Genomic DNA, 18,557 nt, shown 5'->3' with positions numbered 1-18,557 from the left:
GTTGTGAATTTTAACAAAAAAGGTTGTATCATAACGAAAGAGGATAAACAAATTGTCAAATGTCAGGATGTTGGTGGAATTTTCGAATTAAACGAAAATCAAAACTTATCATTGAACGTGACATTGTCAAGTCAAAATTTATCGAATCTTTGGCATAGAAGGTTAGCACATTTGAGTAAAAAATATATGGATAAGTTAAAAAACCTAGTGAATGGAATTGAATTTAAACAAAATGATTTGATAGAACCATGTATCCCATGCATTGAAGGTAAGACGTGTAAGAGTCCTTTTAAGAACAAAGGTACTAGAGCACGGGATATCTTGGAAATAGTGCATAGCGATATTTGCGGTCCGATGGAAGAGCCGTCGTTCAGTGGTTCGAGATACATGTTACTGTTTATCGATGACTTTACTCGGAAAACACATGTATATTTTCTGCAGAATAAAAGTCAAACTTTTGAGAAATTTCGCGAATATAAGGCGGAAGTAGAGAAAGAGATGAACAAATCAATTAAATGTTTGAGGACTGACAATGGGTCTGAGTACTGTAATCGATTATTTGATAAATTTTTAAAGTCTGAAGGTATTAAGCACCAGACGACGGTCCCGTATACACCTGAGCAAAATGGTGTTGCTGAGAGGGCAAATAGGTCGATTATAGAAAAGGCAAGAGCATTATTATGCGAAGCTAATTTAAATAAGAAGTATTGGGCGGAAGCTGTAAATACTGTTGTATATTTAAAAAATAGAAGTCCTACTAAGGCTGTAACAGATAGTGTTCCGGAGGAGTTATGGACAGGAAAGAAAGTTGATCTAAGTCATCTTAAGGTGTTCGGTTGTTTAGCTTACGGATTGATACCGAAACAAAAGAGACAAAAATTGGACAGTAAAACAGTACCTACGATTTTTGTTGGATATCCTTATAACACTAAAGGTTATCGGTTGATGGATCCAAAGACGAGAACCGTTCATGTATATAGAGATGTTAAATTTTTAGAGAATACTTTTCCTGGTGATAACAATAATATAGTAACAAAGGACACAGTTGTTCCTATATATCTGGATGAGGGACAAAAAGAGTCTGTGCCAAGAGAGAATCCTAAAGAGGATGATAATAAAGACGATAAAGTTGATACCATTGTTAAGACAGTTGATAATAACAATGATACTGAAAACAATGAAGAAATGTTTGATATTCAAGACGAGACCAAAAACGTTGTGGAAAGGGTTGAACCACGTTATAACCTTAGATCACGTAAGCAACCAGATGTAAATAATTGTATATGTCATGCCATTGCAGATATTTTAACAAAAAGTTTACATGGTCCTAAAATGAAACATTTTTATCAGAATTATGTCTGAAGAAGATATTTGATTAAGGGGGCATAGGGCATAATATACCTAATAGGAATATTGTGTGTTTGCCGTAGAACTAGTTTATAGTTATTTTATTTTTATAATCAAATATTTTCGAGAGTTTTATTTAATCTTATTGATTGATAGAAAATTGTAAAGGCGTGTTTATATTACAATGTAATAGGTTAAGGGCGCGATGTAAGGGCGTGTTTATATTACACTGTAATAAGTTACGGGCACACTATGTTGTTTGCGATGTAATGGTTTAAGGGCGCGTATTAGAACGTGATGTACTTGTATGTAAACTCATTACATCTAAAGTAAAGAAAGAATAAAATAGCGTTCTATATTTGTAACTCTGTCACTTGTGAGTTGTCGTTATCGTTGGAAAAAGTAATGTCTTTCTGTTAAAATAATAAATTATATTTTATGTATTTACGAAGATTGAGTTTATTGAGCGATCCACCTCCTGATCATAAATATATTTGCTAAGTTATTCCATTTTTGTCATATTTGTCTACAGTCATACAGTTGTAACAGTCATATTTGCTAAGTTATTTAATTTTTGCTGGCAGCGTTATAATGTGCCTAATTTTGTTAGTTGTTCCACACAATCTTTCAACTAAACTAAATTGATAGGTCTTAATCTATCATCATCATCATGATCAACCCATCGCTGGCTCACTACAGAGAACGGGTCTCCTCTCAGAGTGAGAAGGTTTTTGGCCATTCTAATCTATACTCTACCTATATCTGTGGAAAGAAGTTAGTGTAGCGCTCTCATCTCATAAATCATATTTTACGTTTGGGAATACGTAACAGATTACGTAATCCCAAACGTGAGTGATAGAGATAAAAAATCTCAGTGGGCGCTAACTATTTTGAGGTGCCAACCAATCACAAACATGTTTTCAAAAAAATTCAATTAGAAAACAGTTTTGTTTGTAATTGGTTGGTGACTCAAAATGGTAGCGCCCACTAACCTCTTTCCGCGGACAGAGTATACCTATTGCAAGATTTTTCCTGACTTTGGAAGCTTGTTTTAGCTTAGATTCTCGTCCATAGTGCACACTGTGCAAAATGGTACATGTACTTCTTGACGCCTGTTAATTATACCATTGGTCAAAAATTAAATATTCACACCGACAAAATCTATGGTGACAACCAAACTAGGAATTAATGTTATTTGTAGAACGGCCTTTGTCTGAAAACTATCAGTTTTTTATACAATAAAATGTAAAAATTTGAATTTAAAAGTTAATTTTTCAAAATCAATGTAAGTAACTACTTCCTTCTCATAAAAAAAAACCGAAATAAGTAGTTGGTGCGAGATTCGATTTTTTTGATATTTCAATCCAAACTTTTGTCTACACGTTGACAGCAAATTCTAAAAATCCATTTTGAAGCGTTTTTGAAGTAACTTGTCTAAAGTTCAGATAATTTTCAAAGGTGGTGTTTCAATATTTTTGGGGTTTTCGTAATTTTATACTTATTATTCATGTAAATTTCTTATAGAGCGTAACTATTTGATTAAATGTAGGTATTTGTGAAGTTAGTTGTTTGAACCAATTATTTTGCAACATATTTCAATAATTCGAAGGTTATTAATAAATTAACAACCTTACTATGCTTACTATCTATTAAGTTCATAACTTAAACGCCTAGTACACATTGGCCTAACGCAATCGGCGAACGTGCAAAACAATACAACTGACATTTGCCGCGTGCGGTCATCCGCTGGCTTGCGCGGGGTTTCATACTAACATCAAAGGATCTTGGCGCAATTCGCAGTCAGCGTTTACAGATTGGCTAACACTTACCAAATGCACTAGGCCATTGTGTACTGATGGTATATTTTATAGAATCTTCGTTACACACCATTGCTTCTATCTTACGTAGGTACCTGGCATCATCGTCATTGTGCACGAGATGCATGAGAGCACCGCTCTCCTCTCAGAATGAGACGGTAGGCCCTAGTCCGCCACGCTGGCCCAGTACGGATTGGCAGGCTTCACACAACTTTGAGAACATTATGGAGAACTCTCAGGCATGCAGGTTTCCTCACAATAGCTTTCTTTCATCGTTAAAGCAAGAGAAAAGGGCCTAATGGCTTAAAACGCACATAACTCCGAAAAGTTACAGGCGCGTGCCCGGAATCGTACCCCCGATATCACGAGTCCCGGCTAGGAGGCCGATGTCTTAACCACTAGGCTATCACTGCTGCCTGTGTAGCGCTAGATTAGGAAGTTCTTGAAGAATAAAGTGCATGCTTTCCACAGAGTCATCAGGTGTTGAAGATGCCTCACCACCGCAGGCACGATGATGGACCGACGCTCTCTCACCCCCTCCACCCCTAGGAGTCAAGCCATGAATAAATACGAGCAGTTGGCTGTTGTGAGTTCATTTTTTTTTACTTGATCATGACCACAGATGAGTTACTTTCTCTAATCCGTGGTCATGACTCATGAGCCTGCAATAATACTTTGGTAAACTTGACATCGCATCGTGTTGGGAACCCGGATAGTCTGCAGTCTGCAGACTACCGATCTCCTCAGTCGTCGACGATTTAAGTACTACAGATTCTGGTTTTATCCTGGATTTAGACTGGTACAGCCACCAACCACCTTACTATTTGAGATACAGATGACCATTTTTTCCAAAAATTAAAAGATGCAAGCTTCTTTGCTCTGAAATTAACAAAAGGTATGAAATTATTTGCTATTGCCAGCAATTGCATATAAGTAATAGGTTTACCTTTTCCAGGTAGGCGAGGGTTCGTACGGCGTGGTGCTGAAATGCAGGCGCCGCGATACGGGACAGCTGGTCGCCATCAAGAAGTTCCTGGAGACAGAAGACGATGCCGCCGTCAAGAAGATGGCGCTCAGAGAGATTAGGATGCTGAAGGTTTGTACACAGATAAGTTGAGTCTATATGAAATGCAGATGTCGAGACACTAAGCAGCTGGTCGCCATCAAGAAGTTTTTTTTTTTTTTTTTTTTAATTAAAATCATCGGAAATCCTCCGATTTGTGTCAGAGTTCTTTTTTGGGTATTACATTTTGTTGCCATCAAGAAGTTATTGGAGACAGAAGACGATGCCGCCATCTTCTTGATGGCTGCATCGTCTTCAGGATCAGAGAGTTTGATACTGAAGGTTAGGACCGAGGTCATAATGTTATCACAGCCTAAAGAGGGGCTTCATACAGTTGGTTGATAGAGACGTTGAGACAGCAAACCTGCGGGATCGAAGGGATGAGACGGGGAGGGGATTAACACCGGAATTTATAGTTAAGATAGGGGCGACGACGATTCAGATGACATGTGTTTTACACGACCTTAATGCATTGCATAAAGGTTGAATATGACACATGTCTTTTGAATCGTCCTCTAAAGAAGCCCCTATCTTGACAATGGACTCGTGTTGGTATACTGACCAGCAGAGCTAGAAAATTATGTTATTTGCTAGTACCAGTCGTTCCACCTTGAACACCCTAGATGTAACATTTTATCATTTGTTTCCAGAAACTACGCCATGACCATCTAGTGAACATGATAGAGGTGTTCCGTCGAAAGCGTCGGTTCTACTTAGTGTTCGAGTACTTGGATCATACGCTGCTTGATGAACTGGAGTCATCTCCCGGTGGTTTAGGCGAAGATACCGCGAAGAAACACCTCTACCAGCTGTTGAAGGGCATTGAGTATTGCCATCAGAATTCGGTAAATATTTCACTCTCAAAACATTGTTGTTGCATAGATTATGAGCTTACATAGAAGTTTGTTTTTTGCTTGGATCCTAGTATTTGTTGAGAATTCGGTAATTATTTGGATCTCAAGACGTTATTGCATAGTTTTTGTGAGCTTAAAGTACATGGAAGTTTGTTTTTTGCTTGGATCCTAGTATTGTGGGGAGGAAAAGATCATTTCCAGGTTCAGGACAACGCATACCTAGGGAGTGGAGTAAGGCTACGGATCCAATCCACTCTGTAGGAGTATTTTTAGTTTTCTCTAGTTTATGTTCTGCACCTTAGGTCACTGATGCCGTTTTAGTGTCTTATGGTATGAAATGAGACCAATGTGCCAAAAATTAAAATTCGTTTTGAATTTCTCATTTCAGATCATTCATCGTGACGTGAAACCAGAAAACGTGTTAGTCTCTAACAATGGAATTGTCAAGTTATGTGACCTCGGCTTCGCAAGAGCTCTGGCCGCACCCGGAGAACCATACACGGAGTATGTGGCCACAAGGTGGTACAGAGCTCCGGAGTTACTGGTAGCCGAGCATAGGTTTGTACACAATCTTCAGAAAATTTTCGACAAAGAATTTCATAAAGTAAAGCTAATTTTATCGCCACATTGATTAAAACTCAGGAAAGCCGAAATAGTATAGCTGCGAGCCAGGAAGAATAAGATTTTCTTTTTCGAAAAAGTATTTTATCATCATCATCGCATGCCTTTTTCAAAACGAAGTCATCATGCGAAAAGCTTTTCTATTTAAAAACCTCTTTTATAAAAACTTTAATTCTCAAAGTTTCTCTGAAAATAGTCTAGCTATAAGACAAGGGCAAGTTGTTTTTCTAACCTGCCGCCCCTGTCTTGGATAAGTTTCATGGACAGTTCATGATTTGAGGAGTCTCACGGTAGACTACTGAAACATATCCTAGATTTTAAGAGCTTGTTAATTATTTAGTCCCTCTTTTTGTCATTACCGCATAAAATCCTTATAGGTAAGTACCAATCGAATAAAACTTAAGCCCCCTTCATTTTAAAGATGTCTTGAAGAAGAATTTGAAGGTGCCTTTTCGCGCATCAAAGAATCAAACCAAATTTTGTTTGGTATGGTTTTGACAGGTATGGTCCAGAGGTGGACATCTGGGCGATAGGCTGTCTATTTGCAGAGATGCTGACAGGAGACCCGCTGTTTCCTGGTGATTCTGACATCGATCAACTTGCGCTTATTATCAAGACTGTAGGTCAGTATTTTGTTAATATTTTAGAATTTGTCTTAACTCTACAACAATTTTATGGGGGTTAATCGTGGATCCTTAATCCACAAATAATCCTATTAGACGGACTACAAGCATGCAACATTCGTCCAATGGAGCCCTTACTCAGATCTTGTCATTTAATGATAATATATTTCTTAGCCTTATCTTGCAGCTTTCCTCTCTGCACCTGTAATTTCACCTTCCCTACCTGGGTGCCTGGTGCACTTCGACCACCCATTGTACCAGTTTTTTTTTCTCACGCATATACAAACTGTGGAACCAACTCCTTTATGCGATGTTCCCACTAGATTTCAACATGGAGTTTTCCAAAAGCTGGGTCAACGAATTCCTGAAAAGCCGGCAATGCATTGGCGGTTTCTCTGGTGCTGCAAATGGCGGTAATCACTTAACATCACCTGACCCGCCTGCTCGTTTTCTCGCTATATAAAAAAATCACGCTTTTACTGTACTGTCCTACAGTTTTGGGGTTTGAGTTGCCATAACTGCAATACCATCTTACTTTTAACTCTTGGTCCATACCAAGAATTGATTTGGGCTTGGATTGCGAGGATTTTCTAGTAAGTATGATATTTCTGTAGTCTTATGAGTTTGGTTCCTTGACTTTCTTTAAAGTGCAATATGTTGTTAGCACGTTATTGACATAGGGTGGGAAGGGGGTTCAAGATTTTCAAAAGATACTTATGATGTCATTCGCAGGGAAACTGGCACCTCGTCACCAGCAAGTGGTGTCGCGGCTGGCGGGTGGCGCTGCCCTGGCAGCGGGCAGCAGTGGCCCTCGCGGTGCTTTGCCCGGCGCGGCGCATGCACGAGACTTGCTCGCCGCGTGCTTGCGCACCGAGCCGCGAGCACGGCCCTCTGCATCGACTCTGCTGCGGCACAAGTAGGTGAACCAACCGCAGCACAAACATGCAGAACACCGGCTGCCCTATGCTAGCTCTCTAAACACACAGATATCTACTTCATCATCATGATTACCCATCGCCGGCTCACTACAAAGAACGGGTCTCATCTCAGAGTGAGAAGGGGTTTGGCCATAGTCTACCACGCTGGCCATGTGCGGAATGGACTTCACACACCTTTGAGAACATTATGGGGAACTCTCAGGCATGCAGGGTGCATGATAGGGTTTGGCATGGGGCACTTCTATCGAAACTACCATCTTACGGACTACCAGTGCAGCTGTGTAATTGGGTCGCCAGTTTCCTTGACGGTCGCAGCATCAAGGTCGCTGTCGACGGTTTTTGCTCGGAACTCAAACCCATCAATGCTGGCGTCCCTCAGGGCTCGGTGCTATCGCCCACACTGTTCATCCTGCATATCAATGACATGTTGCATCACAACAACATCCATTGCTATGCGGATGACAGTACGGGTGATGCCCTGTACAAAGGACATACACTGCTTTCTCGCGCAGTGCTGGAGGAGTGTAGAGCCAAACTTGTGTCTGACATAGAAACCTGCCTAGGTAAAGTGTCAGAATGGGGCGCACAAAACCTAGTGCAATTTAACCCAACTAAAACACAGGTTTGCGCGTTTTCCGCCAAGAAGTCCCCTTTTACACTGCCTCTTCTCTTTCAGAGCACTCCCCTCACACCTTCCAACAGCATTGGGATCCTTGGAGTCCACATTTCGAGCGAGGTTCAATTCCGCGATCATTTGGAAAGCAAGGCCAAATTAGCCTCCAAAAAGCTTGGGGTGCTCAACAGAGCAAAGCGGTACTTCGCGCCCGAGCATAGGCTCCTACTCTATAAGGCGCAAGTCCGCCCTCACATGGAGTACTGCTCCCACCTTTGGGCTGGAGCACCCCAGTACCAACTCCTTCCATTTGATCGGATCCAAAGGCGAGCTGTTCGACTTGTGGACGATCCCAAACTAACCGGCTCGTTGGAAAGCCTGGAGCACCGCAGAGACGTTAGCTCTCTATGCGTGTTCTATCGCCTGTATAATGGGGAGTGCTCTGAAGAGCTTTTTGACCTCATTCCACCCTCTTTTTTCTACAACCGCACCGCGCGCCACCGTAAGGAATTTCACCCTCACCATCTGAGTGTCTGGTGCACTTCGACCGTCCGCTGCGCCAGATCCTTCTTTCCACGCACGTGCAAACTGTGGAACCAACTCCCATCGGCGGTGTTCCCACTAGATTATAACATGGGGTTATTCAAGGGGCGGACCAACAAATTCCTAAAAGGCCGGCAACGCATCGGCGGCTCCTCTGGTGCTGCAAATGTTCATGGGCGGCGGTAATCACTTAACATCAGGTGACCCGCCTGCTCGCTTGCTCGCTATATCTATTAAAAAAAAAAAAAAAAAAAATGCAGGTTTCCTCACGATGTTTTCCTTCACCGCAAGTGATATTTAATTAATTAAAACGCACATAACTCCGAAAAGTTAGAGGTGCGTGCCCGGTATTGAACCCCCAACCTCCGATTAGAAGTCGAACGTCCTAACCACTAGGCTATCACAGCTATAGCTAGATGTTAGACATCTACTTACTGCAGCATAAGTCATTAACTCAAGATCCAATGGAGACGCCAGACGCAATGGCTGCCATAGGTAATGATGCGAATTCAGGAGAGCTCGAGACGCATGCGTCACGGTAAATTCAAACCACTTTGCGGTGATGCTTCATGCTGGTGCGTCGTAAAACGACTGATGGTAAATCGGACTTCGGAGTAACAATACGTAGTAATTATATTCATAAGTAGGTTCGTTCTCTCTATGGGGCTAGACCTGGATAAACGTCTGTGGGCTAGACAGGACCCCATTGGACTGAATTTTATTTGAATTGATTTCATTGATTGGGAACTGCAAAATTGATGCAGACACACAGAATGAACTGTATAAGTCCTATTAATTATTAGTTTGTATAATTGCTATTGCGCTGGAACCATGTCTCATTAACATCGAAATGACGTCATTTTGACGTCAGCCGAAATAAAAATATACCATCAGCTGGAAACTTCAGTCTAGTGCTGACCTCACTAAAAAGGCCGCCACGCGCATTAGCAATTTGCGGGACTGATACAGCGACTGCCCATCGGGTGGCAGAATACGACTTACAATTTTGCAGGCCATAATTAATGCAGTCCATCTGTCTTGATCACAGTACACTAAATTGTAGCACAGATAGGGTTTTGAGAAAATTTTAATGAATAAAATAGTTATTATTAAATAATTTAAACTTTATTTTAGTAATAAATAATTGTTTATATAATACTATGTACATATTCGACTTATTAATACAATATGAGTATTCTTAAAATTAGATCTTATTTCATTTTGGCAGTAGATTTCGACTTAATAAATGTAAATTTTAAAAGTTCTTTGTACAGACTTAATTATTAAGAATAGAATCTCTCCTTTATACGTTTGGTATTTGTTTGGTAGGCATTTATTAGATACTAGCTGACTTCCACGAATTCGTCCGCGTGGATTTAGATTTTCAAAAATCCCGTTGGATCCTCTTTATTTTACGGAATAAAAAGTAGCCTATAGGTCTTCAAACTATAGGTGTCCTTGTAAAAAATCAGGCCAATCCATTGCTCCGTTGCAGTGAGATTAAAGGACAAACCAATAAACCAACAAACAAACACATACAAAAACACACTTTCGCATTTATAATATGGGTAGTGACTACATGCGATATCTTGTCTTATTTATTGTTTACCCGACTGTGGCGAAGTCCAAAGGTGGGTTATGTGTTTGACCTGTTTTTACGATCACATGGCGTCACAAATTTTTTACAAAATATTGAAGTGTAGGTAAGTATTTCGATTTCCGAGATGTTAATATCGGTATTACCGGCGATATTACCGGACGATATTTCGGTCGTGTATTTTCGGACGTATGTAGGAGAGAAGTGAAGATTAGTTTAGCCTTTGTAGATAGTGGCGGCATCACCAACAACTTGTATCGCTGGTCCAGCTTTGATGAGTCCATCGCGAATGTTTCTGCCGACCTTTTCCTGTAAATAACGAGAAATATTGTTAAAATTTTATTTAGATTGTAAAGGCACATTCATTGGAATGAATCATCACTTGCTCCATTAAAAAACCAGTTTCTAAAATACCAAATTTGAAAAATGGCCTGGCCTGCGCAGACGAGGAACTATTGTCCCCGTAGGACAAAAATGGGTGAATAAGAACTGCATTGCATAACGCACAAGATGAATAGTACTAAGTAATAGTACCTACGGCGAAATGCTATAGAAAAAGATGAGTTACTTTTGACAGCAATCTCTCGTCTGCGTAGGCTCTGAAAAACTTTGTTGATCCCCCCCCAATACCTATATTAATAATATACTTTAAACTAATGAATTATATTGGTGTAAAGAAAAGAAAGAAAAGAATATTGAACAATCTTTAAAGAATTACTTAGCAAGAAGTAATACATAGAACACATTGATACAAAATTAGAAAAAAGGTGAAAATACTTACAATTCTCTTGAACAACTTCCATTTAGGGCTTGGAGCTCCTGAAACTGTTGTCAACGCCACGATGCAAGCGAACGCGAACAAGAAAATCTTTGCGAAATTCATTATTATTAGTTTATTTGTAATTAATTGCTATTAATTTAATGTTATTTAACTACAAGCTCTTGCAAGTCTTGAGATGATTTGATGCATATTATCCCGAAACATACACTTTATATACTAAACAAAAGCAACAAACTGAATTTTGCGGTTGCGAAAATTGTTTTGCACAATTATGGACATTAAAGTTATGGGAATATGAGTCATGTAATATGTAGTGGCACTAAAATAGGTGTAATAATAAACTTGTTTGTTGAGCTTTGATAACGGTTAAGTCTAGAGGGAACTCCCTGCGTTTGAGATAAAGGTGATTCCTCTACAGTAAATATTTATAATTTAAATGGTTCATAATTGTTTCCAATAAATTTTTGTGGTTTATGTACGGGTTTGCGGCTCAAACCCACCCACGTGTTTCGGGACTTTTTTGATTTATTCAAACAAATCTGTAAGTGCTATAATTTATCACTACCCATATTATAAATGCAAAAGTGTGTTAGTTTGTTGGTTTGTCCTTCAATCACGTCGCAACGGTGCAACGGATTGACGTGATTTTTTGCATGGGTGTAGATAAAGACCGGCCCCCCAATTGTGTAAGAATAACCATTTCATGGCTATCGCAATCGTCAAGAAATTCTGCCCTTTGATTGGTTGATTCGCTGTTTACATTTTTTCACAGCCAATCAAAGGGCAGAATTCTTGACGATTGCGATAGCCATGAAATGGTTATTCTTACACAATTGGGGGGCTGGAGAGTGACATGGAGAGACCGGAAAATCAAAGAGTTCCCACGGGATTTTTAAAAACCAAAATCCACGCGTACGAAGTCACGGACATCACCTAGTAAGTTATAACTTCTGAATAATACGATTTTCCCTGTAAAATTCATAATAATAGAGACTTTCTCATGAACCCATCGCCGGCTCACTACTGAGCACTAGTTTCCTCTCAGAACGTGAAGGATTTGGCCACAGTCAACCAGACTGGCCAAGTACGAATTGATTGACTTGTGACACACCATTATGGAGAACTCTCAGGCTAACTTAGTTAGCTAGTTATTAGGCTAGTAGTTAGGCTAACTTATAAATACCTACCTCACAGTTTTTTTTTCAGATACTTCATCACAGATGCCTTTACCGAGAATTTTAATGCTGAACTCCGAAAGAAATTAGGCAAGGAAATAGAAGTACGTAAAAAGTCATTGAGTAATATTTAGTACGTTTAACCTGCCCCGACTTCGCACGGGTAGGTTATTAAAATTTTCACAGGGATCTCTATTTGTTTTGAAAATAAAATGTAGCCTATGTCACTCAGGAATAATGTAGCTTTCTACTGGTAAAAGATTTTTAAATTCGTTTTAGTATCTAGTTCCTACAAATGAACTTACAAACTTTACCTCTTTATAATATTAGTAAGTATAGGTTGAAATTTATTAATAAAGAAAAATCTTTCAGGTTCGTCATCTTGGGTTTTAAAATGAGTATAGTTTTTGTAATCAGCACTCTAAGATCCCGATACCAGTAATAAATTTAAAAAGTCTTGGCCATCTTTGATTTGAGAAGATGACGAGTTGAGAATGGACGTCCATTCTCAAATCGTCATCTTTTTGCTGTTTTAGTTTTAGATATTTTAGTGCCTGTTAATTAATGTTAAAATTTTATAAAGCACTAGCTGACCGCACTGTTTATTTTATGAAAATATAAATTCTCAAATCAAAGATGGCCAACGTTATTTTTTGTTTTATCGCAATCACCCAAAGGAATCTCAAATCTGATATAATCTTTTCACGAGATAGGTTTTGGATTTTCGAATAATCTATATTTTTATGTACTATAGTCACCACCACCTCAAGGAGCGCCTAGAATCGCCGGCAAACCACGGCAGCAATGGACGTTGAATATTGTTTCGGTAATTTAAAATTATCTATATATTTGTAGTTTTTTGTGACTACCTTAGTTGCGCGCTATAATGATTTCATGGTTCGAAATATTAATTACTTTTTTTTGTTTCACAGGAGAACAGTAGATCTCGTACAAGTAGCACGGCGGGAGAATCTTTGATTGACTATAACTACACTCCTGGTAAGTTGACTCTTCTTTACTGTTGAGTATTGACTAAGGGCAAACCCACATTGGCAGAGTGGAATGGAGCCGAGGCGCAGTATTGTTTTCGTTATACCAATAAAAAACTGTGATAGCCTAGGGGTTAGGACGACCGCCTTTTAATCGGACGCCGAGGGTTCGATCCCGGGCACGCACCTCTAACTTTTCGGAGGTATGTGCGTTTTAATTAATTAAATGTCACTTGCTTTAACGGTGAAGAAAACATCGTGAGGAAACCTGCATGCCAGAGAGTTCACCATAATGTTCTCAAAGGTGTGTGAAGTCTACCAATCCGCACATGGCCAGCGTGGTAGACTATGGGCAAAACCCTTCTTACTCTGAGAGGAGACCCGTGCTCTGCTGTAGTGAGCCGGCGATGGGTTGATCATGATGATGATGAATAAAAAGCTGTAAAGCGAACTTGTTGACGGCGGACGAAGTTGTTAAGTATTGAAAAGACTCGGCTCTTCTTCACTTCTGCGGGTGTGCATCGACCTTAACTCCTAAGGCAAAATTGAAATCTAGAAAATTACAATAATTACCTACTTATATATTGCTAGGTGCTGAAACACAAATGGAAACGACTTCTGGGGAAAAGAAATCTTTGCAACCAACTACAACGCAGCAAGGCGATGTGGCAAGTTCTAATTGATTATTATTTACAAAATTCATTACATAATATCAAATACAGAAGCAAAATACAGAATCAAAATACATCAAAATACAGAGATAAGTTGCTATTGGAAGCGGCTTCTATCTAAAGTCAGTTCGCTGACAGTGTCGCTACCCAACTTGTGTTTATTATTTATATTCTTATTTTATTACAATAACCATAAGAATAATATAGTATTCTATTTTATTCTTACAAAATCTATTTATCAAACGCAGTGAAATTTAACATAATAAAAGCAAAATATTAAGTGTGCCTGCGGGTGTAGCGACACTAAGTCAGCGAACAGACTTTACATAGGTACTTATGATGCTTTAGTTCTATTGGTATTTTTTTCTTCAGTAGTACCTACCTATGTAATAAAACTTAATAGTTAGTTCAGACTTAAGTTATACTCTATCCACGGAAAGAAGTTAGTAGATATAACGCTCTCTCTTTGTTACGTAATCCCATACAAATGATAGAGACAAAAATCTCAGTGGGTTAACCATTTTAAACACACCAACCAACTGAAAAAAAATATTTCTCTTGACAGGTCCCTATAACTATCGGATCAAGTACAATAGCCCCAAACGAAATGTGCAGTTCTATCACAGCTAGTGCACCCTCGGCCGTACCTGCACCAGTAATGAGTCTGGGTGCACCAGTAACGAGTCTGGGTGCACCAGTAACGAGTATGGGTGCACCAGTAACGAGTCTGGGTGTACCAGTAACGAGTATGGGTGCACCAGTAACGAGTCTGGGTGCACCCGTAACGAGTTTTGGAGGACCGGTGGCGAGCGTTGGAGTAAAGCCGTCGTTGCCTCGTTCTTTCGCGCGCGCCATCGAACAAACCTTCAATACATTTCCAGTGCCTGTGAATACTTATCCACGAACGCCGTATATAAAGAAGTAAGTTAGTTTACGTAGTTCCAGATTTTTTCCACGCATATGCAAACTGTGGAACCAATTCCCTTCGGTGGTGTTCTTACTAGATTACAACTTGGGGTTATTCAAGGGGCGGGTCAACAATTTATCGAAAGGCTGAAAGGCTGGCACGCATTGATAGTTCTTCTGGTGCTGCAAATTATTCTTTATCTGTATTATTAATATTTTTCTGTGTTCCTTATATAATTTATGGCAGCACTCAGCAACTTAAAGGCAATAAAATTTATGATTTGATTTGATTTGAAATGTTCATAGGCGACAGTAATCACTAAATATCAGGTGATCCGCCTCCTCGTTTGCTCGCTATTTTTGTTTTAAAAAACTAGCTTTTCCCGCAACTTCGTTCATCTTATTTATAGCCTATAGCACTAGGGATTATTGTAACTATCATCAGTGAAAGAATTTTCAGGATTGGATTGGGTATTTGGAAAGCTAGGTACATAGGTTCCCATGGTGATTCATGATGGACAGCAAGCGTTATCATCTTTATTAAGAAAAAACAAGGTTACTACTGTGCAAAAAAAAAAGTTTTTTACAAAAATCTTGGCCTGCTGTTTTTATGGCAAGCTTCTGTGTGATTGTCCACAAACCAAAACCCTTTAACTAGGTATATTAATTTATAGCAATGTTTCTTTGGCGCATAATATTTTCAATAGCATTGATTGATTTATCAGATACTAACATAAGTTAGTGTTGTACAGGGTGAACAGTAAACTGGTAATGGATGAAGAACTCCTGCGTGGTCGAGCGGCTGCCAAAAAAGCCACCAAGAAAACACCACCTGACTTCTCTTTGCCTTACGTGCCTGGAGGTAAATACCTACCATAATGTTATTAAATTTTCTAAAATTTCTTTATTGTTAAAATCCATAATATATACCTTAGTCTGATACCATAAATGCGAAAGTGTCTGTCTGTGTAAAAAAAGAGCTTGCATCCCAGGCAGTGGCGTGCACAGGGTTTGAAGCCAGGGTAGGCATTAGTTAGGGGATCCTGTTTACTGGCAGGTCATAATGTAAAATTTGCATTGAGCTATTACAACTGGGGTAAGCAGTGCATTTATGCCTCTATGATCTGCACGCCACTGATCCCAGGGTGCATTCATTTATTCATTCATACGGCTATTTTTGTCCTCGAAAATGAACAGTCCCCATGACAAGTCACATGGATTTAGGATTTTAAAAATGAAGTCGTGGGCACCACCTAGTAGAAGGTGAAAACTATCGAAGCGCCACAAAACCCTGAAAGTGAGTTCCTACTTACGGCGATTACGCGCCCACCACCTAGTAGAAGGTGAAAACTATCGAAGCGCCACAAAACCCTGAAAGTGAGTTCCTACTTACGGCGATTACGCGCCCACCACCTAGTAGAAGGTGAAAACTATCGAAGCGCCACAAAACCCTGAAAGTGAGTTCCTACTTACGGCGATTACGCGCCCACCACCTAGTAGAAGGTGAAAACTATCGAAGCGCCACAAAACCCTGAAAGTGAGTACCTACTTACGGCGATTACGCGCCCACCACCTAGTAGAAGGTGAAAACTATCGAAGCGCCACAAAACCCTGAAAGTGAGTACCTACTTACGGCGATTACGCGCCCACCACCTAGTAGAAGGTGAAAACTATCGAAGCGCCACAAAACCCTGAAAGTGAGTACCTACTTACGGCGATTACGCACTGCACTTCCGTCATTCGAGTTCTATCCGTCGACCGTCATCCGTGAGAATACCAGCTATTATCAACGACATATGTCATAACTCATAAGCTACCATACAAAACAAAAAGTAACGTATTTTCACGGACTCAGATCGGACGCAGTGCGTAACCGCTCTTAAGCATTCTTTTTGCTGACTGTCGGCCTTTTTCGAATTGGACAATCGGCCAACCAACTGTAGGTACAAGTTTTCAGACTAAGCACTTTTAAAGTAGATATATATGTATTCATTCAACCCTTATTCTGTTTCAGCCAGCAACAGTCCAATGAAGAAAGCGAAAAAACCCCAGATGTCCAACGCGGGGAGCAAATCGTACGACGGCTGGGATAGCAATGTAAGTTTACCAGTTCTTGAACTTATCAAACTGTGAGGCCAACGTTCAACACCTGTCGCGCGATTCGCGTCGGTTTGAGTGGTACGTTGATAAATCTAGATCTATATCTATAAAAGGAAAAGGTGACGGACTGACTGACTGATCTATCAACACACAGCTCAACTACTGGACGGATCAGGCCTAAATTTGGCATGCAGATAGCTATTATGGCATCCGCTAAGGAAAGATTTTTGAAAATTCAATCCCTAAGGGGGTGAAATAGGGGTTTGAAAGTGTAGTCCACGCGGAAAAAGTGGTGGGCATAATCTAATTGATAATAATAATATTATATCAGGAAGTGTTTTCTACTTTTCTCCTTTAATATTAATTACTCACATACAGGGTAACCAGAACGCTAGCAAAAACAAAGACAGGTGATAGTGCTGATGATTACTGGTATGATAGGTACCTTAAAAAAACGCGAAAAAATAAAAAAATCCTATATTTTGTTAAAGTTCACGATGCAAATAAAACACCTGACTGACGCTAGAGGTCAACGAACGTTGCGTAAGTAGGCCACCCGGGATCAATGCCGCGTCATAGGTCACGGAACCCTTCGTATGCGAGTCCAACTCGCACTTGATTAATTTTTTTTAATTTACACTTGTTTCAGTTGAGTCTATCTATGGTACATTTTTTTGCAGATAACACCGAGCTCTAGAACACCAACAAACCTGCCCTACATGTGACTGTACGGCCATGGCTTGTGGAGAAGCCAAAATTGAAAAAAAAAAATTGTCGGTATTTTCATAAAACGTCTCAAAAAACTCCACCTTCTGGTTTGGAGGAATTTAATTTAAAACAGCGATCTTCAAGGAATAAAAATTCTAAAATAAAACCGGCTGTATAGTGTATACGATATCCGCGGAATGAAGTTAATATGCCGCTCTCTGATTGGCTCTATCATCTCAATGGGTATCTAACAGAGAGAGCGCTATACTAGCTTATCCGTCGAATGAAGTTAGTATAGCGCTCTCTCTGTTTTTGTATGGGATTAGGTAGAGGAAGCGCTATAGTAACTTCATTCCGCGGATAGGGTATAGATTCACGCCAAGAAATCCGAGAGTTGTTGACAAAACGTCTCGATGTCAAGAATCGAAAGCTTTCTCGAAATTTTCGACGGACATGAGTCTGAGGGCAATCTTGTTTTTGTTTATCGAACGCAAAAAACATGTCTCGGATATAAAAATCGCTTCCAAAACGAAAACAGACGAGATTACCGTCCGCTTGCGTTTTTGTCTCTTCTGTAATGTTCTCGATTATAATTATTAGATAATTAAATAATTAATAATGAGAGATTGATACTGAAATTTTGATGGTTAATATGTAGTAATTTAATATATTTTCTGTTAATTTAATAATTATTTAAAGAATAAAATACCTACTTGTTAGAAATGTAATGTATTGCGTGTGCTGTGAAAGTATAATAAAATACTTAGAATAATTGTTTATTGTGTTTAGTCAACATATTTATTAGATACTTGTATAATTTTCAAAAATGTCATCTTATTATTTGTATTACTTATTAATAATTTCACATTGATTTCGAAACATTAAAATAAAAAAAAACGTGTTTGGTTTAGATTATGTGAAATGAATAGATAAATAAATTAGTCCTTATAATAACGAATTTAGATGAATTTTTGGTAGTAGATATTTCTATTATGATATTGAAGTTATTTGTAAATATGTACATTGTAAAACTACACGCAATATTAAAACTTTTTACGAATATAACGATTTTTATTATCAGTATAATTTACATCTAAAGCAGTGTCTACATTGAGGTTTTTATAACATTACATACTATTTTCGTTATATAACATTATATAACATTTTGTTTGATATGTACAGTTCAGTAATCTTGTGATTTTAACATATTT

General features: G+C 39.1%; 1 protein-coding gene across 1 annotated transcript; it reads left to right on the top strand.

Annotated features, from left to right (window-relative positions):
- The first annotated feature begins 2,931 nt into the window (after positions 1-2,931).
- Positions 2,932-17,569, top strand: LOC117991150 (cyclin-dependent kinase-like 4). The gene is made up of 15 exons (XM_069505127.1): positions 2,932-2,956; positions 3,636-3,750; positions 4,120-4,260; positions 4,878-5,072; positions 5,470-5,639; positions 6,204-6,325; positions 7,058-7,241; positions 12,004-12,076; positions 12,727-12,798; positions 12,905-12,971; positions 13,553-13,629; positions 14,198-14,553; positions 15,291-15,400; positions 16,553-16,635; positions 17,319-17,569. Exons 2-15 carry the CDS (start codon positions 3,676-3,678, stop codon positions 17,361-17,363), a joined length of 1,770 nt encoding a protein of 589 aa, XP_069361228.1. The 5' UTR covers positions 2,932-2,956; positions 3,636-3,675; the 3' UTR covers positions 17,364-17,569.
- Positions 17,570-18,557: the final 988 nt, after the last annotated feature.

This window comes from Maniola hyperantus, chromosome 19 (assembly GCF_902806685.2).
Source record: "Maniola hyperantus chromosome 19, iAphHyp1.2, whole genome shotgun sequence".
NCBI lineage: Eukaryota > Metazoa > Arthropoda > Insecta > Lepidoptera > Nymphalidae > Maniola > Maniola hyperantus.
This window is presented reverse-complemented; position numbering and strand designations above follow the sequence as displayed.

Coding starts and splice junctions, on each gene's coding strand:
- LOC117991150 (XM_069505127.1), top strand. CDS start 3,676: ATGATGGACCGACGCTCTCTCACCCCCTCCACCCCTAGGAGTCAAGCC. Junction 4,261..4,877: donor GAGAGATTAGGATGCTGAAG/GTTTGTACACAG, acceptor ATTTGTTTCCAG/AAACTACGCCATGACCATCT. Junction 5,640..6,203: donor TTACTGGTAGCCGAGCATAG/GTTTGTACACAA, acceptor TGGTTTTGACAG/GTATGGTCCAGAGGTGGACA.